Here is a 27,323-nt window from a genome sequence, read left to right on the forward strand (position 1 = left end):
GGAGAATAAGGGGGTCACAGTTTAAGGATAAGGGGGAAATCTTTTAGGACCGAGATGAGAAAAACGTTTTTTACACAGAGAGCGGTGAATCTGTGGAATTCTCTGCCACAGAAGGTAGTTGAGGCCAGTTTATTGGCTATATTTAAGAGGGAGTTAGATAAGATGTGGCCCTTGTGGCTAAAGGGAACAGAGGGTATGGAGAGAAGGCAGGTACAGGATACTGAGTTGGATGATCAGCCATGATTATATTGATGGCGGTGCAGGCTCGAAGGGCCGAATGGCCTACTCCTGCACCTATTTTCTATGTTTCTATTCCTACCCGGGCCCGACATGGTGAGCGGCACAATTGTGCGAAGTCAGACAGCACTCGACCCCAAAGATGCTCGACCCAACCACGGCGCCACATGCACGCGCAATGGGCTGCCGCGCCGGCCACGCCTCCCTGAGGGAAGCGTCTAGAACACGTGCGCACCGTTAGATCAGCGCAGGACGGAGCAAAGAGTCTGTGTCAGTTAGGCGTCGAGTCGACTCGAGTCGGGGGTGACCGCGGCTGCCCGGAGCTGCTCTTAGTGTTGTTACCGGGTAGGTCCCTCGAATTGTCAGAGCGGAAACATCACAGGGCCGCCGTGAAGAAGGGTACAATGGGGGATATGGGGGGATGGGGGGGGGTGGATGCTCGGCGGCGGCGGCGGCAGTCAGAATGGGTCGGGGGGGGGGGGGGTGTTCGGCGGCGGCGGCGGCGGCGCGTTATAACATGCGATCGTTCCTCGCCTCTTCCTCCAGCCCCGACTCCGGGTATCGGCAGTCGGACGTGCCTGAGATGTTGGGGCGGCCACGCCGGAGTTGCCGCGCAGTTCATCGCAGCGCGGCTCCGGCGATGCGCTTTATAATGGAACCCGTGGCCAGCCGCTCGACATCTTCCTATCCCTCTCTTACCTCCGTCCGTCGACCAGCATATTTCGCCATTCCTCATCCAGCCCCCCTCGCCGCCCCCCTCCAGTTTCTCCCCCTCGCCGTGTGCGAGCAAGTCCTTTGATTAGCCACCGGTTCTCCCTGGTAATTAAATCCAAGGCCGGCTATCGTTATTCACCCCTTGTACCTCTCTGCCTGCGGTGATGCCAATATCCGTGGCTTCATTTTAAACAAAGTGCTGCAAGAACTCAGCTCGTCGGGCATCATCTATGGATAAAAATGGGCAGACTATGTTTGGTGAGTCTGATAAGGATCTCGACCCAAAACATCGACTGTCCATTTTCCTGCACAAATGCAGTGTGGCCTTCAGAGCTCCTCCAACTGTTTTTTTTATACTCACAATTTCAGTATCTGCAGTATCTGTGTCTTCCGTGGATTGATTTTTGGTTGGATTAAGTGTTAAAAGTGCAGTCTTCTCTGTTGCGGGCCTGTTCCAGGGACATTCTTAGACTATTTAAAACCTGAACCGCGTTCAATGGGTTGGTTCCCTTCCCTCGCGCATGGGGAAACGTTATAATCTCTCAAATGCACTGTACCTTCAAAAGTATTTGTTTTTTTTAATTGCCACTTGCCATAAATTTGTGATAATTTGGAAAAGATAATTCATCAAACACATGGAGAACTACTGACCTCGACTGTAAATTGATAAAAGTTATTGAGAAAGATGGGAATAGATCAAGAATAAATGTTTTAAATTGGGTGGGGGGGGGGGGGTCAATTTTATAAAAAATTAGTCAGTGCTGACAAAAGTAGACTAGGAGTACATTTTGCAGGTAAGTCTACATCAACTTGGCACGGCAGCCCAATACCTGTGCATTAGCAGCAGAAATAACTACTCCAGGGCTATCTTGTTCCTGTAATGGTGAAAGTCAAGGGTAACAAGTGCAGGGACCTCTGGTTGTTGAAGGTCAGGTAAAGAGAGAAAAAAATAAGTGCCATATGCAGAGAACTAATGACAGGACTGACCCATCAAGTGTATAAAAAGTATAGGAAGACTGTTAAAAAGGAAAAATGCACAAAATATAGGAGAGGTCACAAAATATTACTGGCAGACAGGCTTAAAGCAAATCCAAAGGAACTAAAGTACAGTAAGGGCAAAAGATTAGCCAGCAAAAGAATAGGACCCATCGGGGACAACTGGGATAATCAATTCATGAATCTAGGAAGTATAGATGAGGTCCTAAATGAATATTTGTAATGTGTATTCCCAAATAAAACAGGCTTTATAGATGCAGAGGTAAAATTCCAGTACAACTCTCCCTCAATGAAGAGGAGGTACCTAATACCTGAGAGGGTTTTAAAGGTGGATACGTTCCAGAGCTGGATGAGATTTATCCTAAACTGCAATGGAAGGAAAGACAAGAGATTGCTGGGGCTTTTGACTGATTTAAAAAAAAATGTTGATGGCCACTTAAGTCACCAAATGACTGGAGGACAACAAATGTCGTTTCCCTTTTCAAGACGTATAGCAGGGGAAATCCAGGTAATTACAGACCTGAAGGCCTAAAATAAGAAGGATAGAGATTATTCGGGGGGAAAATTGAGGACAGGATTAACACTCATTTGGAGTAAATCGATCACTCGATCAAGGTAGATCCTGTCTGACTGATCTGTATTTTTTTTCAGTGGTAACAAAATGGATTGATAACAATAATGTACATGATGTGATTTACATGGACTTAAGTAAGGCCTCTGACAAGGTCCTTCACAGAAAATAGGTGCAGGAGTAAGCCAATCGGCCCTTCGAGACAGCACCACCATTTAATATGATCATGGCTGATCATCCAAAATCAGTACCCCTTTCCTGGTTTTTCCCCCTTGATTCTGTTAGCCCTAAGAGCTATATCTAACCCTTTCTTGAAAACATCTAGTGAATTGACATCCACTGCCTTCTATGGCAGAGAATTTCACAGATTCACAACTCTGGGTGAAAATGTTTTTTCTCATCTCAGTCCTAAATGGCCTACCCCTTATTTTTAAACTGTGACCCCTGGTTCTGGACACCCCCCCCCCCCACCCAACATTGGGAATGTTTAGCCTGTCCAATCCCTTAAGAATTTTAGATGTTTCTACAAAATCCTCTCTCCTAAATTCCAGTGAATGCTAACCCAGTTGACCCATTCTTTCATCATATGTCAATCCCGCCATCCTGGGAATTAACCTGGTGAACCTACGCTGCACTCACTCAATAGTAAGAATGTCCTTCCTCAAATTAGGAGACCAAAACTGCGCACAATACTCCAGGTGTGGTCTTACCAGGGCTCTGTACAGTTGCAGTAGGACTTCCATGCTCTTATATTCAAATCCTCTCGCTATGAAGGCCAACATGCCATTTGCTTTCTTCACTGCATGCTGTACCTGTATGCTTACTTTCACTGACCGATGTACAAGGGCACTCGTTGTATAAGGCCTTGTTGCACATCCTCTTCCTAATCTGACACCATTCAGATAATAATCTACCTTGTTCTTGTGTGGGATCTTGTCAAAGGCTTTTTGAAAGTCCAGTTACACTACATCCACTAGCTCACCCTTATCCATTCTACTTGTTACATCCTCAAAAAAATTCCAGAAGATTAGTCAAGCATGATTTCCCTTTCATAATTCCATGCTGACTTTGACCGATCCTGTCAGTGCCTTCCAAATGTGCTGCTATTACATCTTTAATAATCTATAATTCCCCGTTTTTCTCTCTCCCTCCTATCTTAAAAAGTGGGGTTACATTTTGCTGCTTCCTCTGGCCAATTTATATGCCTCTTTCTTGGATTTAACACTATCCCTAATTTCCCTTCTCCATTTTATCCTTACGCCAGATAGATGAACAATTGTTGTAATTCATCCATGTGATCTTTAAATCTTTGCCATTGCATCTTTAAGTATCATTTGCCAGTCTATCCTAGTCAATGCCCATCTCATACCATCAAAGTCGCCTTTCTTTAAGTTAAGGCCCTCGTCTCTGAATTAACCGTATCATTCTCCATCTTAATGCAGAATTCCACCATATTATGGTCATTGTTGCCAAGGGGTTTTGCACAACAAGATTGCTAACTAATCCTTCCTCATTACACAATACTCAGTCGAGGATGGCCTGCCCTCTAGTTGGACCCTCATGTGAGTTTGGTCGAAAATATTGGGGGCCCTGGTATTCAGGGCAAATTGGATCTAATGTTTGCCTGGAAGTAGGTATCGAGAGTGATGTTAGACGGTTGTTTTTATATTTGATTGTGACCAGGGGTGTTGCTCAGCGATCGATGTGGAGATCTTGTTGTAAAATTCGTGAATGATTTGAATGTGAGTGAATGTTTTGAATATGATTGTAGGAGGCATGGATCATTAAGTTAAATTTGTAAGATGAACTTGAAGATTGGTGGAGTTGTTGGTGGTATGGAAAGTCATCTGAAGCTACATGGTAATATTGACATATTAGTAAAATGACAGATGAAATTAATCCAGTTAAAAGTGAATGGATGCGTATTAAGGGCATCAATGAGGCTAGGACATACACCATGAATGGTAGGTTCCTGGAGAGTAATTGGGAACAGAAAGACCTTGTACAAGTCCAAACGTCCTTGAAAGTTGTAATGCAAGTAGATAATATGGCTAAGTGTCCTTTATTTTGCTGGGACATTGAATACACGAGAAGGGAGGTTATGCTCCAATTTCATAAGACATTGGTCAGACAACAGCTGGAGTACTGCATACAGTTCTGGGCACCACACTATAGATGTGATACTGTTGGAGAGGGTGCAGGGAAGATATTGCCTGAAATATAGATGTTCCGTATGAGGGGAGTCTAGAAACGCTAGCTCTTTTGTTTCTGGAATGAAGAAGTTCAAGAGAGATGTAGGAATAATTTACATGAGACGTGAGTAAAAGCTTCTTTATTCACAATAACTTTCGCTGACAAGGAGACCAGTTGAGCAAGAGACTGTTCTACAGATTCAAAGTGTGCAGCATTTTTACATCATGTCTGATAGCAGAAATGTGAAGTTAGTCACGTACACTGTTTATACGGTTAACTGCTATGATCTGTAAATTTCCCCTCAAAACATGTCCCAATCACCAAAAAAAATGTCCCGCAGGTATTCAAGTTGTTGACTTTGAGTCACTTAAATGAGACATGTTTAGCTTAGCACAGAATGGAAACTTCACTGGAGTTAAGTGTGATTCCCATGGAACAAAATGCTGCCCATATTCATGACAAGATGGAAGAATACATCTGTTCTTCCCACAATTCCAACAACTGCTCCATTTTGTCCTTGCAGAACAATATGAAAGGGCATTAGTCAGTATTATCATACAAGGAGATGTACATGAGTTGCATAAAGGTGTGATCGGCATTATATTGAAGCATGATATGCCGGGGCTTGGCAGTGAGATGGGAGTGCTGTTTTGATGAACGGAGAGCATGAGGCTGAGTGATAGCTGGAAGAAAGACCCGTCATTTATTTATTTGCCTTTGTATGCCACAATTTAAGATTTGTAATGGAAAAAAATCACATGTGGTTAAAGTGCACATTGTCAAATTTTATTAAAGGGTTTCACCATATAGAAATTACAGCTGTGTTTATACATAGTCCACCTCATTTCAGGGTGCCATAATGTTTGGGACACATGGCTTCATAGGTGTTTGTAATTGCTCAGGTGTGTTTAATTGCCTCCTTAATGCAGGTATAAAAGAGCTCTCAGCCTCTCGTCTTTCCTCCAGTCTTTCCATCGCCTTTGGAAACTTGTATTGCTGTTTATCAACATGAGGACCAAAGTTGTGCCAATAAAAGTTAAATAAGCCATAATGAGACTGAGAAACAAGAAATAAACTGTTAGAGACATCAGCCAAACCTTAGGCTTACCAAAATCAACTGTTTGGAGCATCATTAAGAAGAAAGAGAGCACTGGTGAGCTTACTAATCATAAAGGGACTGGCAGGCCAAGGAAGACCTCCATAGCTGATGACAGAAGAATTCTCTCTATAATAAAGAAAACTCCCCAAACACCTGTCCGACAGATCAGAAACACTCTTCAGGTGTCGGGCGTTGATTTGTCAGCGACCACTCTCCACAGAAGACTTCATGAACAGGGATACAGAGACTACACTGCAAGATGCGAACCACTGGTTAGCCACAAAAATAGGATGGCCAGTTACAGTTTGCCAATAAGTACTTAAAAGTGCAACCACAGTTCTGGAAAAATGTTGTGTGAGACGAAGATGAACTTGTATCAGCGTGATGGCAAGAGCAAAGTATGGAGGAGAGAAGGAACTGCCCAAGATCCAAATCGTACCACCTCATCTGTGAAACAGTGGTGGGGGTGTTATGGCTGCTGAAGGTACTGGTTCACTTAACTTCATTGATGATACAATTGTTGACGGTAGTAGCAGAATCAATTCTGAAGTGTATAGACACATCCTATCTGCTGAAGTCCAAACAAATGCCTCAAACTCATTGGCTGGGGGATTATTCTACAGGAAGACAATGATCCCAAACATACTGCTAAAGCAACAAAGTAGTTTTTCAAAGCTAAAAAATGGTAAATTCTTGAGTGGCCAAGTCAATCACCCAATTGAGCATGCCTTTTATATGCGGAAGAGAAAACTGAGGGGGACTAGCCCCCAAAACAAGCATAAGCTAAAGATGGCTGCAATACAGGCCTGGCAGACCATCAGCAGAGAAGACACCCAGCAACTGGTGATGTTCATGAGTCGCAGACTTCAAGAAGTAATTGCATGCAAAGGATATGCAATAAAATACTAAACATGATTACTTTATTTTACATAACATTGCTGTGTCCCAAACATGGTGCCCTGAAATGGGGGACTGTATAAACACTGCTGTAATTTCTATATGGTGAAACCTAAATGTATAAAAATGGCCTTAATTAAAATCTGACAGTGTGCACTTTAACCACATGTGATATTTTCTATTACAAATCTCAAATTGTGGATACAGAGGCAATTAAAAAAAATGATGGATCTTTTCCCAAACATTATGGAGGGCACTGTATAAGGTGACAGTGGCCATAATAATAATAATAATAATAGCATACTTTAAAATGATCTTAAAGAAGCCTCCAGCCCAGCTCCCTATGTCAGGGGGCCACCCCCACCAGTCAAAGGGCCCTACCTCTGAGATATTTGCAAGGTGCGGATATGCTCCTAAATAATCCTTAAATCAGTCTTGCTTAGTTTATCTTGGTTAGAGAAGAAGCAGAATTCCACGAGGGCCGCACAGAATTTCTCTCCCCCTCCCTCCCCAGCCATTAGGAGAATGTCTAGAGTCACCTGATTGCCTTCTCCAGCTCATTTACTCCTAGGCCAGGTATCCGGGGGGGGGGGGGGGGGCAGAGAAATTTGTGGAATCCCTTATTGCGGACCATAGCTTGCCTAGGGGGTGGCTGAACACGATTCCTGATCCAATGCATAGGTAAATATTTATAGGCATTATCACCACATTCAAAATATCCCCTGCTGAATAACCATAGGGTACCACTCAGTTTTGTTCTGCCAAATTAAATTCCAGTGCCTAGCTGGCAAGTTAGTGTGTATAATGCGTACCAAGGAAAACTGCTCTGGCGCCCCAATCTTGGTGCACTAAGGGCTGTGGGTTTCCCAGTTGCATTTTACTGCTTAATGAAATTACCAGCTCTCCACCAATGTAAAGTGTCACCATAAGTAATGTTATAAGATCTCTGACAGTAGCAGGTGGAATTAATGGCAAAGACAGTTTCAAGTCATTATAGATCATCGTGTCTAGACAGGTTTCCAGTGTCCCCTTGTAGTATAAGATCGGGGGGTTCTCATTAGAGGTGCTGGTAAACTGAAAACCGAGGATGTGTGACATCACAGTCCAGTTACTGACATTGTTTTAAATTAACGCTGCCCACCTGGGTACCTCCTTATGTATAGTTCTTTCGGGCACACAAATGTGCTCTTCTTCATGAGAATCTGTAGGTTGCCACCGCTAGGATGGTACTTGAGTTAACAGGACCACAGTACCGTTGTACCATGACGATCAGAGGGGTAGGCATGGAGACGCATATTAGTATTGGCAGTAGACACAATGCTGGAGTAAGTCAGCGGGTCAGGCAGCATCTCTGGGGAGAAGGAATGGGTTAGTATTTGCAGTAGTGGTGGGAAGATGGGTACAAATCCATCAGTACTGCTTGGTACTGCAAATCCATTGGTATTGTCTGTATTCCCTGAAAGGCTGTTATTGTCCCAATCTGCTGTGCTTGAAATCACAATAGTTAGCAACGTTAAACAGAGTTCAGTGGCTCGTACCCGCTTGCAATGGGAGATGTGGATTCATGTCACTTTTCCTTGTAGCTTGACTGTGGTTTTGGTCGTCAACGGCACTTGGAACATTCTTTCCCAGTGTGGTTGGAGGCAGTTCTTTTGTTTAAAATTATTGATGAGCACATAGTCCCCGGTCTAATAAACGTGACAGCTTTCTCTGGTTGGCTCCTTTTGTGCCTCGGTTACCTGTGAGTAGAAACTGGAGAGATTTAATGCAATGCAATAATTCGGCATGTTCTCATCCATGCTATGAATGTGTATCACTTTTGTTGACAGTGGAGCACCTGCTGTTAATTTCACTCCCCATTACTACATTTTATGGAGTTAATCATGTATGCCAATTAGGGCTGGATCTCATTTACCTACTGGGAAGGCAGCAGGCCACTTTAAACCTGTCACATTACATAATTTAGCCAATTTAGTCTTTGAGTATCCCGTTTTGTCTTTCAATTGTCCCTGATGACTGTGGGTGATGTAGGCAGGATAAATGTTGTTTGCACTGAAATTCCTCCATTAGTTCCATTATAACTAAGCCAGTAAAGTAGGGTCCATTGTCATAAGCTCTGGAATGCTAAATCTAACCATCAATCCAATTGTTGGTGTTGGCTATTATTTAATTGACCGCATTCTCTCCTGGTAAGAAGGTTGCAAATTCAAGGCACAAAAGGGATAATTTATCAGTGACCAATTAACTTATCACCTACACTTATTTGGGAAGTGGGAGGAGTCCTGAGCACATGAAGAAAACCCACGTGATAACAGGGAGAACATGCAAACTCTAGGTCAGGATTGAAATTGTGTTCCTGGCACTGTGAGGCTGCAGGTGTACTAACGATATTTCATCAGCTGGGGTGAATACAGTTATGAATTATTGTCTCAAAATAAAGGGTGCCATTAAGAGCAGTTGAGAAGAAATGTATTTAACCAAATGGTGATGAATCTTCAGAATTTTATCTGCAGGTTTAGTTGCTGAGTACATTTAAGAGAGCAATTGCTAGCTTTTGGTTGGTATGGATTATTGGGTTGGCATGAGAGAATGGTGCTGTGGTGTAAGATCAATCAAAAGCTTATTGAATTACAGAGCAGGCATGAATGGCTGAATGCCTTCCCTTTTTGTGTTCCATGTTGGAAATAGTGTGTATGTTGGGGAGTACTCTTAGCAGCCATGTTAGCACAAGCATAAATGTAAATGCTATATTTCACACTGAATGTGTACACCGGGTGTTTGCACCAGATAAGTATTGTGTTGTTTCCACAGATGAAAGCTGAAACATTTGTGTCGTGCGTGGTGCGCAACCTTTCCAGATTGAAAGTGGTGGTCGGTTGTGGATTTGTATGTACGACCATTGTGTAAGATTTGACAGCAAACATTGCGGATTTCGCTCGGCACAAATAGAGCCCATCCAATGTACGTGCTTATTTTATTACTAATTTTAGGGTAAATTAATATTAATATAGTATTTTTCCCTTGGTAGGGGAATCAAATACCAGAGGGCACAGTTTAAGGTGAGAGGGGAAAGATTTAATAAGAACTTGAGGGGCAACTTTTTACACAGGGTGGTGCGCATACAGAACAAACTGTCAGAAGAAGTGCACAAAGTGCTGGAATAATTCAGTGGGTCACACAGCATCTCTGGAGAACATCGATAGTTGACATTTCGGGTTAAGACCCTTCTTCAGACAGGGTCTGAAGAAGGGTCTTGACCTGAAACATCACTTATCCATGTTCTCCTGAGATGCTGTCTGCTGTGTTACTCCAGCACTTTGTGTCCTTTTGTGTATTAATCAGCATCTGCAGTTCTTTGTTTCTACTGCCAGAGAAAATTGTAGTGGTCGAAATAATAATATTTAAAAGACATTTGTACAGGTATATTAATAGAAAGGGCTTGGGAAAGAGGGGAATGGGACAAACATGGCCAAATGAGACTAACTGAGGTTGGCTACTTGATCAGCATGGATGAGTTGGGCTGAAGGGCCTGTTTCTGTGCTGTACAATTCTATGCTACAGTTGAAGGTCTGTTGGCTGGTAACTACTGTTACCGCTGTATGGTTAATTCTACCGCTAGTACTTACAGACTTGAAACTTATACATTTCAGCAATGTGCCCTCCAGCACATTACAAAGCAATTAATGCCTCACTTGCTAAAAATGACAGTGGATCCATGGAATATGGATTTTTCATGATGACAGCAGATGGTCAGCAAGTAGTTGTTAACAGTAATTGGGTGTCTGGTTTAATTTATTTTTGTCAGGACTGATTCCAGAGTGTACATTGAGAAACTGTCTAATCATAATGCCACTTGCTATCAAGGAGAAATGACGAATTCCCACTTACCTCGTATGTTGCGGGTAGTAGTGTAGCAATGTGGTGACTTGATACATCTTATTCCAAGCCCAAATGGTGGCAAGTCTTGCTCATGAGGGCATAAACTCTCTATGCCTTGAACTAATAGATTGGATTGTCAAATGAAACTAATGAATTCACAAGGAACTGCAGATGTGGTTTTACCACTAAGCTTTTTGTTACCAATGGTTGAGGTTACAATTGTGTTTTCCTTTCTTAAAATCAGGAGCTCAAACTTGATTGAAGAATGTGTTATAGAGGGTAACCTTTGTCTTGCAAGATTTATTAGCCCTTCATAAAAGAGGGAAGAAGATTGGACTTTATTGCATTCCATCACAGTGAGTCCGCTGTGGTGAATGATTGTTAACTTTTATGTAGTTGTGTCAATTGTTGCTTTTTTTTAGTATGGATGTGTGTGGTAAATCGAATATCACTACCTTAATTGGTACACGTGACAATAAAATACCTTGAACTTTGAAATATGGTGATGACAGCTGTGTGCTGCAGCTCTACTTGCGAAACCTGCCTTGGAAATCCCAAACTGATTGCACCGGTCCTCGAATATTTGTTGGAGCTGGCCTTCCAGAAGACCCTGCAGCAGGGCTGTATTTGTTCTTCAGTCTCCTCTGCAGGAATAGCCAGAGACACTTGGCTGCTCTTCTGTTTCTCTATACTCACTGAGACTACAATTAAACCACCTAAAATAAGTAATAATAAAAGGCTTTTGTGATCTCACAATCACTAAGATTCCACACAGCAGCTTCAACCCTGTCGAAAGACATCTCTCCAAGTCATTCCTAACAAATCTGCAAGTAATTTATGATTTCTCTAAATAACATTAGGGAATTTTTCTATTTAGATTAATTTTCTGGGTTCAACACTGCATGTATAATTCAGTTTTACAGGTGAGCTACCAATTGTATTCTGCATCTGCATTGATGTAACTCGTGCATATTTTGTGGTACAGAGATGTACCTGATCAATATTAAGAGGAACCTAATTCCATTATCCAATTAATTTTCATCTTGGAAGCCAATTGAAAAATGTATTAAAAACCTGCCTTGCAATTTTATTTCTAGACCATGTTTTTCCTATCTACAATGAAGTCAAAGAAAATTTGGAGGACAAAATGTTGCTATTGTGAATAGTGTTAGAAAATAGTTCAATTATTTATTTTAGAAGGAAAAAAGCGATAATTCAGGGAATTATAGGCCCACGAGCCTCGCGTCCGTGGTCGGGAAGATGTTGGAAAGGATTTTTCAGAATAGGATATATTCTCATCTGGAGGAGAATGGGCTAATTATGGACACACAAAATGGCTTTGTATGTAAAAGGTCATATCGTACTAACTTGATCTATTTTTTTGAGAGACAACAATGATCGATGAGGGTAGGGGGTCAATGTCTCCATAGATTTTAGTAGGGCATTTGATAATTGTCGAATTTGATAATTGCAGGCTGACCCAGAAGAATAAGATGCACAGGATTCACGGTGACTTAGTCATATGGATTCAGAACTGACTTAGTCATTGGAGAAAGAGGGATGTGATAGAAAGCCATTATTCAGGCTGGATGCCTGCGACCAGTAGAGTTCTGCTGGGATTTGTGCTGGAACTTCTGCTGTTGTTTGCGATATATATAAATGACAGGCATGAATGTAGATGGGTTGGTTAGTAAGTTTGCAGACAATACCAAAATTGTGGAATTCTGGACAGTGGAGAATGCTGCCAAAGGATATGTTAAGATATAGATAAGGTTCAGAAATGGCAGATGGAGTTTAATCTGAGCAAGCGTGAGGTGTTTGGAAGGACTTTGGGAGGTTGAATGCAAGGGGAGCGTATACCGTTACTGACATGACTCTGAACATCATTGATGTACGGAGGAACCTTGGGTCCAAGGTACTGTACGATTGCAGTAAAACATTCCTCTTCCTATGCTCAAACACACTGGCTAAGAAGGACAATATATCACTTTCCTTCTTAAATGCTTGCTACACTTGCCTACGTACCCTCATAGAAGAGTGAACAAAGAAACCCTGGTCTTATGCATCTCCCCTTCTCCTAATCTATCATTGTTTAGATAACGTTCTGTCCTGGTTTTTTTTTTTCTATATTGGATAATCTTGCATTTATTCATGACATATGTAATTTATCATGCATTTGACTGCTTGCATAATTTGCCCAAATTGCACTGGAGCCTCTGCATCCTCCTGACAATTCGGTCCATCGATTTTCTGACAACTGATGGTCCAGCACACCTTTTAATACAGACTAAATTATGAGAGCGCATTTGAAATATCCCCGAGAAGTCCCCTGAAAATGTGGCACCTAGGCTGGATGAAAAGGCCAAACTCTACCTCATCGGGACTTCAGCTCCAAATAGCAGGTCGAATTTGCCCCCTGTGGCCGGGACTCTGGAACTCTGGCCCAGCCGGAGTCAGCAGATATGTTCCCATAGCCGACTTCCATGGCCGATTGGCAGGCCAAATTATTTGAGGCCTAGCTAGGGTAAACAGTCAGAACCTTTTCCCAGAGTGGAAATGTCCAGCACTAGGCATAGAGGGGAAAGTTTAATGGCGATGTGCAGGGCAAGTTTTTTTTACTGAGATTGGTGGGATCCTGGAACGCACTGCCAAGGATGGTAGTGAAGGCAGATATAATAGTGGCATTTAAGAGGCTTTTAGATAGGCACATGGAAGTGCAGGGAATAGAGGGATATGAATCATCTACAGGCAGATGAGATTGGTTTAACTTAGCATCATGTTCAGTACAAACATTGTGGGCCAAAGGGCCCATTCCTGTGCTGTACTGTTCTACGTTGTAGCTTCTGTTCCTGAGAAGACAATCTACGTTTGTCCAAGCTCTCCTTAGAGTTCTCCCCTCTAATCAAGGCAGCATTCTTATAATCTTCTTCTGCATCCTCTCCAAAGTCTCTACATCCTTCCAGTCATGGGGAATCAGAACTGCACAAACAACTCCAAATGCGGCATTGCCTAAGTCCAATAAAGCTGCAACATGACTTCCTGACTCTTGTACTCAATGCCCCAACCGATGGAGACAAGCGTCACCTTTTCACCAGTCTACATGTGTGGCCATTTTCAGGGAATTACAGACTTGGACCCCATGATCCCTCTATAGCAATACTATTAAGGGGCTTGGCATTAGCTGTATACTTTCCCCTTGCACTTGACCTCCCAAAGTAAAAACCCCTCACTTGCTTGGATTAAGCTTTACCTGCCTTTTCCCCACCCATTTCTGTTCTGTCCCGCTGCGTAATTTGACAGCCTTTCTCATTATCCGCAACTCCTCCAATGTTGCTGTCATCTGCGATTTTACCCACCGACCCATCTACATTTATATCCCAGTCATTGGTATATATCATACACAAAGGGTCCCAGCACAAATCCCTGCAGAACTCTGCTGATCACACTTCTCTAACCTGAAAATCATCCTCCTATCACAACCTTCTACTTCTATGAGTGTGCTTCTATGATTCTGAATCCAAACAACTTGGTCACTGTAGATCCCATGCATCTTAAAATTCTGGATCAGCCTTTTGGATTGGCTGTTTTGCTCAAGGTTCCTTTCACTAAATTGTAAACAAAGGCCAAAAAGGAGTTTCCCGTAGTCACCATTTGCTCCAATTCTCGATAGGCTGGCATTGGGTCATCCTGTATGATTGGCAAATTGTGGAAAATACAGCAAGCCTATCTAGAGAAGTCCTAGCAAGGTGCCTTTTAGACAAACGACAACATGAAATTGCAAGATAAAGTGTGTAAGAAAGCCTGGGGTCAACTGTTGTGATTTGCTGCAGAACCTGAACAATGGAGTGAACCAGTTTTATAATTTGAGGTGAATTCTTCTAGGCTGCATATTGTGCCTAGAGTGTTTTCCTTAACTCTGATCTTGTGCTCACCCTATTCATTTGATTCCTCCCACTTTTCTCGTTTTAAATGTGTAGCCATGGACTCTCGCATCGGTCCTAGCTATACCTGCTTTTTAGTTGGTTCTGTCAAACAGTCCGTGTTCCAAATGTACACTGGCACAACTCCCTCTGCTACATCGATGACTGCATTGGGCTACCTTCTGTACCTGCGCAGAACACGTTGATTTAGTTAACTTTACCGCTAACTTCCACCCAGCCCTCAAATTGACTTGGACTACCTCTCTTCCATTTCTTGATCTCTCTGTCTCTATCACAGGAGACAGACTATGGACTGGTGTCTACTAGAAACCCACGGACTCCCACAGTTATCTGGATTACTCCTACTTTCACCTTACCCCTTCCAAATGCATTATCCCCTACTTTCAATTCCTCTCTGTCTGCTCCCAAGATGAAACTTTCCATTCTAGGAATTCGAGGTCTTCTCTTTCTTTGGTAAATGTGATTTCCCACCCCCCTCTGTCATAGATGGATCCTTCACACACTTCTCTATGTCCCGTAGTTCTGATCTCACTCCCTTCCCCCCCGCCCCCCCGACAGAACAAGGATAGAGTTTTCCCTGGTCTCGTGCCCCTCCCCCCCCCCCCCCCTCCCCTAGGAGCACCCCACCATAATCAGTCTGAAGAAGGGTCCCGACCTGAAACATCACCTATCTATGTTTTCCAGAGACAAAAACTGACCCGCTGAGTTACTTTAGCACTTTGTGTCTTTTTTTATAAACCAGCATCTGCAATTCCTAGTTTCTACAGAGACCCTCTGGCTTACTTTTGGAATGTTGTGCATGTTGTTGATGTTGTCAGTACCATTCTTAAAAGATCGTGAAAATGACAATAGCCTTCAATTCTACAATCTCGGACAAAATTGACAGTCTTGAATTTTGTGGTGGAGGAAACTCTTGGATAATTGAATATAAAATGATAGGTAGATTCCTAATATCATTACTTGTTTTACTGTTTTTCAGCAGAAGTTTTTCCAAGTTAAGTCAAGATGTTTATACTGAACCCTCCTTCCAGTAAGTACATATTACCAGTCACTTAAATCTGCCCATGGTGATCGCCCTTCTTGAGCACCTCTTAATCTTCTTAAGAACTCAATTTTTATCTCATTATTTCACTTCAGCTGTTCATATTGCCATTATTTTAAATCTTGACGCTCTTTCCTTGCCATAACCCTGATGATTTTTTAGAGAAATTTTAGAATTTTTTAGAAGATACTGTGAGACTTAATTTGTTGTATGTATGCAATGATGGAGAATTGAAGGAGCTACTAAAGCAAAAATAGCTTTTGTAATAGAAAGTGATAATCTTTTTTGTTCCCGCAACACAAAATTACTGTTGGTTGATACCGGTTTCTTTGTGTCACTTGTTGAGATGTAGTGAGAAATTTTGATTTATATGCTATTCAAGTGTTTCATACTGTACATTAATACATCAGTTAGTGCAAGAGATAAAATAAACTGAGTACAGAACATAGAGTTATAGCTGCATAGAAAGTATTGGTTTTGGTTTATTGGATTATTTTGTCACATTTACTAAGATACATTGAAAAGCTTTGTTTTCATGCTCCCCAGTCATATACTATATACAAGTACAATTAAGTCATGCATAAGAACATAAACATGCATGCATAAAGAGAAAAATATGTGAGTGCAGAGAAATTCTGAGAGATTTACAATAAGAATGCAGATCTAAAAGAGTGGAATGATTGTAGTGGATGATAGTAAGTCATCGTCTGGGACCAGAATGCAAAAAAATCACCACACTCTTTAAATCGTAATTTATTTATTTTTTAAGTGCAAAGACTGCAACAAGGTAGATTGGAAGATGGTGAATTCAGCCTTAACATATAAGAAGTCCATTCAAGTGTCTGAATCTGATGGTGCGTGCTTTCAAGCTTTTGTATCTTCTGCCTCTCCGGGAGAGGGGACCAAATAAATGATTATGAGTGGCTCTTGAATATATTAACTGCTTTCCCAAGCAGCCTGAAGTATAGATGGGGTCGATGGGAGGAAGGCTGCTTTATGTGATGGACTGGAATACATTTATAAATGTCTGCAATTTCTTGTGGTCTTGGGCAGAGCAGTTGCTATATCCAGCTGTGATGCATCAGGATAGGATTCTTTCTATGATGCATCTGTAGAAATTGGTAAAAGTAATTGGAGACATCTCTGTCTCTTTAACCCTCTGAGTACATAGGCATGTAGTATGTGTGCTCTCTTGGCTGTGGTGACCAAGCCAAATTATTGGTGATATTTTCACCTTGGAAGCTCTCAACCATCTCTACCTCTGCACCACTGATACAGACTGGGACGTGCGCTCCACTCTGCTTCCTGAAGTTGATGACCAGCCCCTTTGCCCTATTGACTTCGAAGGAGTTTTTGTTGTAGTGACACTATGCTTCTCAGCTCTCTATCTCCTTTCTGTACTCTGGTCTTGTCTTTGTTTGAAATCCATAACAATGCAATCATCTGAAAACTGAAATGAAAATGGAGCAGAATTTGGCCACACCATCGTGAGTGTACAGGAGTGTAGTGAGGTGCTGAGAATACAACCTTGTATGTTGAAAATCTATCTTGGAGATGTCAAAATTATCTGTCCTTATTGATTACATTCTGTGGATCAATATTTCATGCATCCAGTTGCAGAGGGGTACTGTTGAATCCTTGGTCCAGGAGTATGATAACGAGTTTGATTAGAATTATGATGTTAAAAGGCAGAACAATTCTATAAATAGAAATGTGATGCAAGTGTGCTTGTTATCCAGGGATGTGTAGAGCCAGGGAGATGGTGTCTGGTGTGGACCTATTGTGGCAGTAGGCAAATTGCAGTGGATTAAGGTTGTCTGGGAGGCTGGAATTCAAGTGCGCCTTGACCAGCCACCAAAAATGCTTCATGAGGGTGGATGTCAGAACCACCAGATGGTAGTCATTAAGGTACACTACCTTCTTTTTTTTTGGCACCGGGATGATAGTGGAATTATTGAAACTGGTGGGAATCTTGGATTGGAGTAGGGAGAGTTTAAAGATGCTGATGAATACTCCTTCCAGCTAGTTGACACTGAGGATGTTTTGAGATTCTGATGATGAAGCACGTGATTCCATCCGGGCCAGTTACTTTCCATGGGTTCACTCTCAGGAAGGCCAATTTGATGTCTGCAATGGTGACAATGGGTACAGGGATAGGGCAGGTGATGTTATTTCTCTAACCTGTTCAAATCAAGCATAGATAGCATTATCGAAACTGGTGGGAATCTTGGATTGCCACCAGAGCCTGCTGACATACTGCATTACAGCATGGTATGGCAGCTGCACCATGGCAGACAGGGAGAGGCTTCAGAGGGTAACTAGGACAGCACAGAAGATCATTGGCTGCCCTCTCCCCTCCCTGATGGATATTTACACCTCCTGCTGCCTTAGCAGGGCAAAGAATATCATCAAGGACAGCTCCCATCCTGCGTTTGGACTGTTCGACCTGCTGCCCTCTGGAAGGCGCTATAGGTGCATCAAATCCAGGACAAATAGACTGACGAATAGTTGTTTTCCGAAAATTATAACTACTCTTAATTCAAATTCACACATGCACTGACTTCACAGCCCAACACCCGGACTTCCATCTGTATATATGTATATAGCGCCGCAGAATTGTGCACCTATCCCCCCCCCCCCCCCCCCCCCCCCCCCCCCCCCCTCCCTTCTTTTTTGTTTTTTGTTTTCTGTTTCTTGTTTTTTGTACTAAATTATATGTATGCACTGAGTACGAGCAGCTTTTAATTTCATTGTACATGTATAGTGACAATAAATGGCATATCTATCTATCTATCTATCTATATATATATATATATATATATCTATCTATCTTAAGCTCGTCAGGGATGGATATGAGGTTACCAGTGATTCTGCCTGACTTCGCTTTGTAGTGCATTATAGCATGCCAACCTAGCCACAGTCAATGGGTATCTGTGTAGTTAGTCTGAGTTTGTAGCTTTGTCTGGAATTCTCTCCTGGCATCCCTGAAGGCAGAGAATTCCACAGATTCACAACTCACTGGCTGAAAAAGATTTTCCTCACATCGGCCTTATTCTTAAACTGTGACCCCTGGTTCTGGACATTGGGAACATTTTTCCTGCATCTAGCCTGACCAATCCCTTAAGAATTTTATGTTTCTATAAGAGTCCCTCTCATCCTTCTAAACTCCAGTGAAAAGCCCAGTCGATCCATTCTTTTCATCGTATGTCAGTCCCGCCATCCAGGGTATTAACCTGGTGAACCTATGCTGCACTCCCTCAATAGCAAGAATGATCTTCCTCAAATTAGGAGACAATGCACACAATACTCGAGCTGTGGTCTCACCAGGGCCCTGTACAACTACAGTAGGACCTCCTTGTTCCTATACTCCAATCCTCTCACTAAGAAGGCCAACATGCCATTTGTTTTCTTCATGACCTGCATGTTTACTTTCAGTGATTATCTTTAATAATCGGCTAAAGCATCTTCCCCACTACTGATGTCAGGCTAACTGGTCTATAATTCCCTGTTTGTTCTCTCCCTCCTTTCTTTAAAAAGTGGGGTACATTAGCTAGAATCCAGTCCACAAGAACTGATTCAGGCAGGGCTCTCACTTAATTTTTTTTTCTCTGTTTCCAGCCAGGCAACCTAGGCAGCATTTTAGGTTGCCAAATTACAGTTTAGGTGGTCATTTAAGATGGCTTGCATGACCCGTGCGACAATGTGCTCGGACGAAGTGCGTAGTTACCAGTCAGAATTATGCTTAATGAAGTATTCACATAATATTTCTGCTTCAAATAAAGTCACAAACTAAACATATTCACCAATCAAGACATGATATATACCACAATGACATGCAGCAAAATTATAATACAGTATCTCAACTCTTTTTACATTTTGCAATGAATGCAATTTCTATTATTTCTTTCCACTTCCAAACAAAAATGTGGTTGGATTATTAAGCGTATGAGCAACCTCGGTTAGACCAAGCGCAGGCTTGCCGATTGCTTCGCACAACACCTCCACTCAGTTCGCAATAACCAACCTGATCTCCCGGTGGCTCAGCACTTCAACTCCCCCTCCCATTCCGAATCCGACCTTTCTGTCCTGGGCCTCCTCCATGGCCAGAGTGAGGCCCATTGCAAATTGGAGGAACAGCACCTCATATTTCGCTTGGGTAGTTTACACCCCAGTGGTATGAACATCGGCTTCTCCAATTTCAGGTAATCCATGCTTTCTCCCTCCTTCCCCTCCCATTCCCAGCTCTCCCACAGCCTACTGTCTCTGCCTCTTCCTTTCTTTTTCCCCCCTCTCTCCCCCCCCCCCCCCCCCCCCCCCCCCCCGACATCAGTCTGAAGGAGGGTCTCCACCCGAAGCGTCGCCTATTCCTTTGCTCCATAGATGCTGCATCACCCACTGATTTTCTCCAGCTTTTTTGTCTACCACCCATTCGCGCAGGTTCTGTTATCCCAATTTCCTCACCCGCTACGTACACATTAGGGGTAATTTTACAGAGACAAGTTAACCTACAAAGCAATGCGTTTTGGGGATGTGGCAGGAAACACACACACTTGCAGGGAGAATGTGCAAATTCAACACACAGTGCCCGAGGACAGGATCGAACACAGATCTCTGGCGTGTGAGGCAGCAATTCTACCAGCTGTGCCACTATATTTTGTTTTCCAACACACACAATAATTATACGTTGATAACTTTGGTTATCAACGTATAAAAAAGAAACTATCCATTTTCAGTCTTAAATCTCTAAGTGACGCTATGTCCCCCATTACAGCTACTGTATGTTTTAATTCAGTTCAAGACTATGGGGCAGTACAGGGTGGCCGGCCGTGCGGCAGATGGGGAGCGTGCGGAGTCCCGGACACGGATGGCGGGCGGAGAAGGAGAGTGACAGAGAGAGATAAAGAAGGGGGCCCGCTCAGAGTTGAACGGCAGGTGTCCCGGTTGCTTGCCAAGCCGGGCAAAATGGCACGGCTTTTAGGTTGCCCGGCGGGACGTTAGGTGGCCATTGGCACTCGGGCAACCGTTAATTTCGAGCCCTGCAGAGTCTATAGAGCATTGGAAAATGATCTCCAATGCATCCACGATTTCTATGGCTGCCTCCTTGAGTACTCTGGGATGCCGACCATCATGCCCTTATTTACCTAACAACATTTCCTGACTAATGTTGATTTCCTTCAGCTCATCCCTCATGCTAGATCCGCGGTCCCCTAGTATTTCTGGGAGATTGTTTGTGTCTTCCTGAGTGAGGACAGAACTAAAGCACTTGTTTAAGACTGCAAGAAGAAATAGCAAAAAGATATTTTGTTTTAAAAAATCAAATATTGGAAACACTTGTTATGTTCGGCAGCATCTGTGTGAAGAGAAACAGAGTTCTGCAACCTGAAATGTTAACTGTTTCCCTTTCCGTAGATGCTACCTGACTACTATGTGCTTACTGGATTTTATAGTCTTTTTTTTCAATATTCTAGCATCAAAACTTTTATTAATTTTTCAAATCCTGTATGATATTTTCTTGTTCTTGAATACTTAACAAATACATTAGTATTTGAAAATGGATTACAAATTGAGGTGTGTGTTGCTGTCCTGTTACACTGTTAAATAAAGCTCCATACATTTGAGCAGATATTACTGTTTTTCACCATATTTGGAAGTTAAATGACTCGTGTTATTTGAGTTGCTCATCTCTGAGCTAGCCAGAATTTTAATCATACAGCTGGGAAGCCTGCAGCTCGGTGTTACAAAGATGTTGTCTACAGTAAACCCTCGTCAGATGCAAATCAAATTCCTCGTATGTTGCAAAACATACTTGGCTAATAAAGTATGATTATGATGATGAGTGCTGGAGTAACTATGGCAGCATTGTGGCGCCTTCACGCCCACACTGGTTTTACATGCAGCCTATCACCGCTGGCGACTCACCAGCAGCCCCATGAAAAGGTCCAGCCATAAGAGCTCAATAAAACTCCAAGGTCAGACGCACTAATTGGCCTTATCTGCACACGGGTTATGATTGGTGAGAATGTAGGTAACAGGGGCTTCTGGAATAAACGTGACACAAGGTGTCTGGCACTGCAAAGTGTCGTTTGTTCTTTGCTTTCTGTCGTGGGAGTCAGTAGATCCTACAGCATCTCTGGAGAGCATGGGCAGGTGATGTTTTGGGTTGAGACCCACAGTTGGATCACTCCACGTACCCGACTACCACAAAGCCAGGACCCGCAGTGGCGCGGGAAGACGCAGCACCAATGTTCATCTCCTTCCCCATGTCTGAGGCCAGGACCACAAGCTGCTGTCGATCTGCACCAGCACCCCAGCCGCTTTCAGATCAGTCTTACTGACCATCACCGCCGCAAGGCCAGGCTGCCGACGCCACCCCTGGCCTGTACTGTCATTCTCTGCTAAATGTAAGTAAATCCTATCCCTATCACCAGTATGAGTATAATTTCCTGGATTATTTCCACTTCCCGTCTCAAACAAAGGTACAATATTGGCTACTCAGCAGTCCTCCGAGCTTGCCTAGTTGAGTTTCTCGCCAACACTGACAACAAGAGGGAATTGGGTATGGCAATGCAATTAAATAGTATGAGTAGGTGACTGGACTCTTCTTAAATGGACATTGCCTGGCACTTAATGACCCTTGCCTGTGTTGTTGTCGGTCTTGTTGCCGGTAGGCATGGGCTGCTTACTTGCTGAAGAATTGCAAATGGAATTGAACATTGGGAAATCTTGCAATGATCTCCGCATTTGACCGTATGATTGAAAGAATCGGTATTGGTTTAGCATTCTCATGTTTACCAAGATATACTGAGAAACTTTTGCTTTGCATGCTATCTAGGCAAATCATAGGTAGATTAGGAAATTAAAAATTCATTTCTAGCATTTGAGAGGTCTGTTCAAGAGTATGATGATAGCAGGGAAGAAGCTGCTTTTGAATCTGGTGGTATGTATTTTAAGCTTTTGTATCTTCTGGCAGGAGCATGGAGAAGAGAGAATAACTGGAGTGAGTGGCCTTGATTATATTGGCTGTTTTTCTGAGTCAGCATGAAGTATAGAATTAATCAATGGGAGGAAGCTGGTTTGTATGCTGTGTTCACAACTCTGCAATTTCTTGGAGTTCGGCAGAGCAGTTGTCTTACCAAATATGAGTCATTGGAGACGTGCCAAATTTATTCTCCTGAGGAAGTAGTGTTAGTGTGATTTCTTGGCCATAGTGTCAATGTGTTTGGATTAGGACAAATTATTGGTGATATTTACACCAAGGAACTTGAAGCGCTCGACCATCTCATCTTCAGCATCATTGATACAGACTGGGGCATATATTCCACCCAACTTCCTCAAGAGAGAACCAGATAATTTGTTTTGCTGCTATTGAGGGTGAGGTTGTTGTCTTGACATTATGATACAAAGCTTTCTACCTTCTTCCTGTATATGAATGTTATTTATAAAGCAGCTGAGGATTTTATTTTTTATATATTTTCAAACCTATGCTGGATCGGAGTAATACGAGTCCTGCAAACTATTCTTTCACACTTACATCAACTCCGTCCACTTTTCCTGCCATGCAAGAATGTGCGCAAAAAAAGTAACCGCATTTGATTAGGATGAAGAGTTCATTACTCATTTTGCACATATTCCTAGTCCAGGAATCACTCTAGACACTCATCTGACCTGTTCATTCAGCAATTGTAGAGAACACAGATTATGAGCTGTAGTGAAAAGACAGTATTAAGTAAATGCTGCACCTGAGCTAATTTCTTTCACTGTCTTCAAAAAGTGCCATTTCAAGTCTTTCTGAAAGACAACAAACGGGAAATCAAACACACAGAATTACATGACAAGAACAATCTTAGTTAATTCAGACTTGTTTATAGTGCTGTGGGGTGCTCTCCATTTGAGGGGGGAAACAACATCCTACAAAGATTATCCCTAATCCACTGTGACCCAATAACATTTGAAGTTAAATGCATATTTTTTGTTGCCTTATGAGCGAAGAATGGAAATATATCCATTGGTGAACTACCAACGTCCTGACCACTGACCGACTTCTCCAGCCTGGCTATTATGTCGGACAGATTAGAATAACATTTGCATAATAGAATGTATAACACATGAATATGTTGTATGAAAGGTAATGGTGGGAGGCCAATTACTTGCCTAGTGAAGATCATTGGAACATCATTGGCCTGCTTCTCCAGGCCAGTGAGACTATGGTCAAGGCCTCCCTGCTTATGTGTGCCCAACTTGCGTATAGCCTGCACATATGACTGAGCATTTGGGAGATAGATGGGATGGCTTTGCTGACTGCTACCTGGCTGCTGGCATCTACTACTGCTTGGGAACTCAACTCGCGCTCGCATTTTAGACTTGCAATCCGTTCCAGTTACAAACAATTCACTGGAATAGAACACTGTTGTAACCTAGGGAGGACCTTGATTTAGCCCATATAACAATTGTTTTAATCTCCAGACTCAAAGTGGATGTGGCTGTTGAATTTGCAGATGTCTAGTTCCTGCTTTATTCAGTCGTAGAGTCATCCAGCACGGAAACTGACCACGTGATCTACGCTCAGTCATGCCGATGTAAAGGAGGCTACATCGAGAGCACCTAATACAGTAGTATAACAAATTTAGTACAGCATAAACATACTGATAACTTTAATACAGGAACTGTGAATCACAGTTATAACAATTATAATCTCTTGTTTTCACCACTTTTATACATGAAAGGTAATCAAACTTATCCATTCATAAAGTTTTTCATTAGTGATTCTTATGTTCCATGTAATTTATATGTCCTTTACAACCTTACTAATAGCGAACCTGTTTACGTCCAAGTCATATACTTATTGCTGGAATTAGACTAAGAATAAAGGAATATATTTGTAACAACCTAATAATTGCACATCTGATTTATTTTTTAATTAAGTGTAAATATGTATTGTGTGTAAATACTCCCTATTTTAAGAACTATGATTCAGATTGTTTTATACAAATATGTAAATTATGCAAAGAAGACGACCATGCAATTCTGCAACAAGTGCACGTGGACAGAAGAGATTTGTGTATATACAAGAGGCAACACCCTAAAGTTTCCCAACTTGTTATCAGCATTCACTCTCAAAGCTTTGGGGAGTCGCTATTGCCGACTCTTTTTTAAAATCAAAAGGAAACGTATGCTGTGCATATAATAATAGATTCCTATCATTCATAGACAGTCAACATCCAATATTGTAAAAATTGATAATGTGATATTAGATACTTGTACAAGGAATTATGGATTATGTTTGATTAAATTGAGAATTGGCTGTACAGGTGCACAACCTTTTATCCGAAGATCCAAATAACGAAAACCTCCGAATAGCGGACATTTTTTCAGTACTTGAAGAAAGGTCCTTGAAAACGTTCACCGAGGGCAGCCCGCAGAGGTGACAGCGGAACCTCCAGTCGGTCCTCGAAGAAAGGGGAACTAAATCCCCATTCATAAAAGAGAAGGTGAGGGTATATTGCGCGGGAGGGTTAATAATTGACAATCTGCTGCTGCCTGCCCGCTGAGTTAAAAAGTTCCCACGGTAGACTCACGATACACAGTGTATCGTGAGTCTTGCATGGGAACTTTTTAACTCAGCGGGCAGGCAGCAGCAAATTGTCGCTCCCTTCAGTTTCACCCCACCTACACCCCTCTGCTTCCCGGCCATGTGTGTGACCCCTTCCCTCCCCTCTCCAGCTCCCCGCGCATTGCACCGGCGCGGGGGCTTTGCACTGTCTTCACGTTGGAGCCAGTGCCAGTCACCGGAGAAGTCAGGACCAACGGGACACCGACCCCCAGGCCCACTGCAAGCACGGAGATCCCAGAGACCCACAGCCAGCAGCAGCCCAGCCCCGTTCCAATTCCAGAGGAACACGCTCTCCGCTGTCCCCGTAGGGACAGAAGCTGATGGCTCGGGCTGTGGCCTCTCCGGCCACCCCCCTGTACAGGAGCTGAGACTGAGAACTGTGGGGTTGTTTGCAGTTGCAGAGGGAGGGGGCAAGGGCGGTACAGTTCCCAGTCTCAGCTCCATTCCAGGGGGGTGACCGGAGACGTCAGGACCAACGGGACACCGACTGCAAGCACGGAGATCCCATAGACTCACAGCCAGCAGCAACTCTAGCCCAGCCCCGCTCCAACTCCAGAGGAACCCGGGTTGCGGATGAGGGGGCGCAGCTCGGGCTGTGGGCGAACTGCCACTTGTCGCTGTAGCGGCGCATCGGGGAGCGGGTTCCTGTTGGTCCTGACGTCTCCGGCCGTCCCCCTGGACAGGAGCTGAGAGACGTCAGGACCACCAGAAGCCGCTCCCCGATGGGCCGCTACAGCGACAAGTGGCAGTTCGCCCACAGCCCGAGCTGCGCCCCCTCATCGGGACACCGACCCCCAGGCCCACTGCAAGCATGGAGATCCCAGAGACTCACAGCCAGCAACAATCTAGCCCAGCCCCGCTCCAACTCCAGAGGAACCCGGGTTGCGGATGAGGGGGCGCAGCTCGGGCTGTGGGCGAACTGCCACTTGTCGCCGTAGCGGCCCATAGGGGAGCGGATTCCTCTGGAGTTGGAGGGACAGGGAGACACAGCGGCTTTTGAGAATGGTGGGCAATCACTTCCAAAGTTCTGCCCACACAGTCAGTACACCTCTCCTACACTTGTCTCCCGCACTAAGATCATCTCGCAGAGAATGATCCCAGCCTAACCCTCCCTATTCTCTCCTATTCTGCAAGAAAAAACTACATTGAAGACTCAAACTCGCGATCGAGTAACTGCCAGGATCGAGGCGCAAACTCGCGACCTTGCGGATACGAGCCGAGCACTCTACCACTGAGCCAGCCGCTAAAATCTACGCTAAAAATCTTACATTCCGAAAGCCGAAAAATTCTGAATTACGAAACGTGTCTGGTCCCAAGGCTTTCGGATAAAAGGTTGTGCACCTGTACTAATGTTTTGTAACTCTTTGCTCTTTTGAGTGAAGTTAATTACTCTTTAACATTTTCTGTTCATGGCGAATGCCAATCTGCTCATGGGTTGCATTTTGCCACTACATCTTGCACAGAAAGCCAAACCACTTGTGTGTGACATCTTGGTGTGATGATCTTGAGAAGCTGCTTCTGAATAATAGTAACCATATGCTATCAAATCCTGTGCCTGACTCTCCATGGCAGTTGCTGTCTGACCTTGTGTGTACCACCTGCGGGGGGGGGGGGGTGTATGTATCTATTCATGGGGTTAGGATCTCTCTACTTCTTCCTTGCTGCCTCTCTCATCATTGCAGTCTATGTTTGCAAATATCTGGTTGCAATTACGACTTGTTCCATGAAGGCCGAACACTGTTACCATTGCTGAACAAGAAGCTGCAAATTAAAAGATTTTACACTGCAACTTATACAGGTAGTGTTACGTAACACTTCTTTTGAGATGCAAGCCACATCAACAAGTTTGCAGCCCATGTTGAACAATGCATATTGTTTATTTTGAAGAATAACCTGATTTGATGGAGGTATGCAAAGATAGTGTAGCTCACCAAAAATGAACCACGCTAATTCTCTATCAACTATTGCCTGGTCTTAACTGTTGCAATGAAATCCTCTAGTACAAAATACAATTTTAAAAGTTCAGTAAAGAGCAAGAAATAATTTTGTATTACAGGTGAGTTGTGAGAAACTTTGAAAGTTAAAATGAGGTAAGTTAATGCAAGTGAATTAAATTTGTGATGTAGATGTGCTTCAAACAAATC

The 27,323-nt window shown here is 43.1% G+C and overlaps 1 protein-coding gene across 19 annotated transcripts in view; it reads left to right on the forward strand.

The window, feature by feature from the left end:
- Positions 1 to 429: 429 nt before the first annotated feature.
- The window catches only part of tmem269 (transmembrane protein 269), a 63,321-nt gene continuing 36,427 nt past the window's right edge, over positions 430 to 27,323 (forward strand). For 3 of the 19 annotated variants that reach the window (XM_055659476.1, XM_055659473.1, XM_055659478.1), the window contains exons 1-2: positions 15,507 to 15,557; positions 27,236 to 27,269. Coding sequence is in view for 4 of the 19 variants with exons in the window: in XM_055659467.1 (XP_055515442.1) it covers positions 15,533 to 15,557 (25 nt within the window). In the remaining 15 variants the exon portion in view is untranslated. Of the gene's footprint in view, positions 583 to 9,518; positions 9,669 to 15,506; positions 15,558 to 27,235; positions 27,270 to 27,323 lie in introns of those variants that run through there. The other 16 variants (XM_055659474.1, XM_055659472.1, XM_055659479.1 and 13 more) reach the window with 14 other exon arrangements.

This window comes from Leucoraja erinacea, chromosome 30, assembly GCF_028641065.1.
Source record: "Leucoraja erinacea ecotype New England chromosome 30, Leri_hhj_1, whole genome shotgun sequence".
NCBI lineage: Eukaryota > Metazoa > Chordata > Chondrichthyes > Rajiformes > Rajidae > Leucoraja > Leucoraja erinaceus.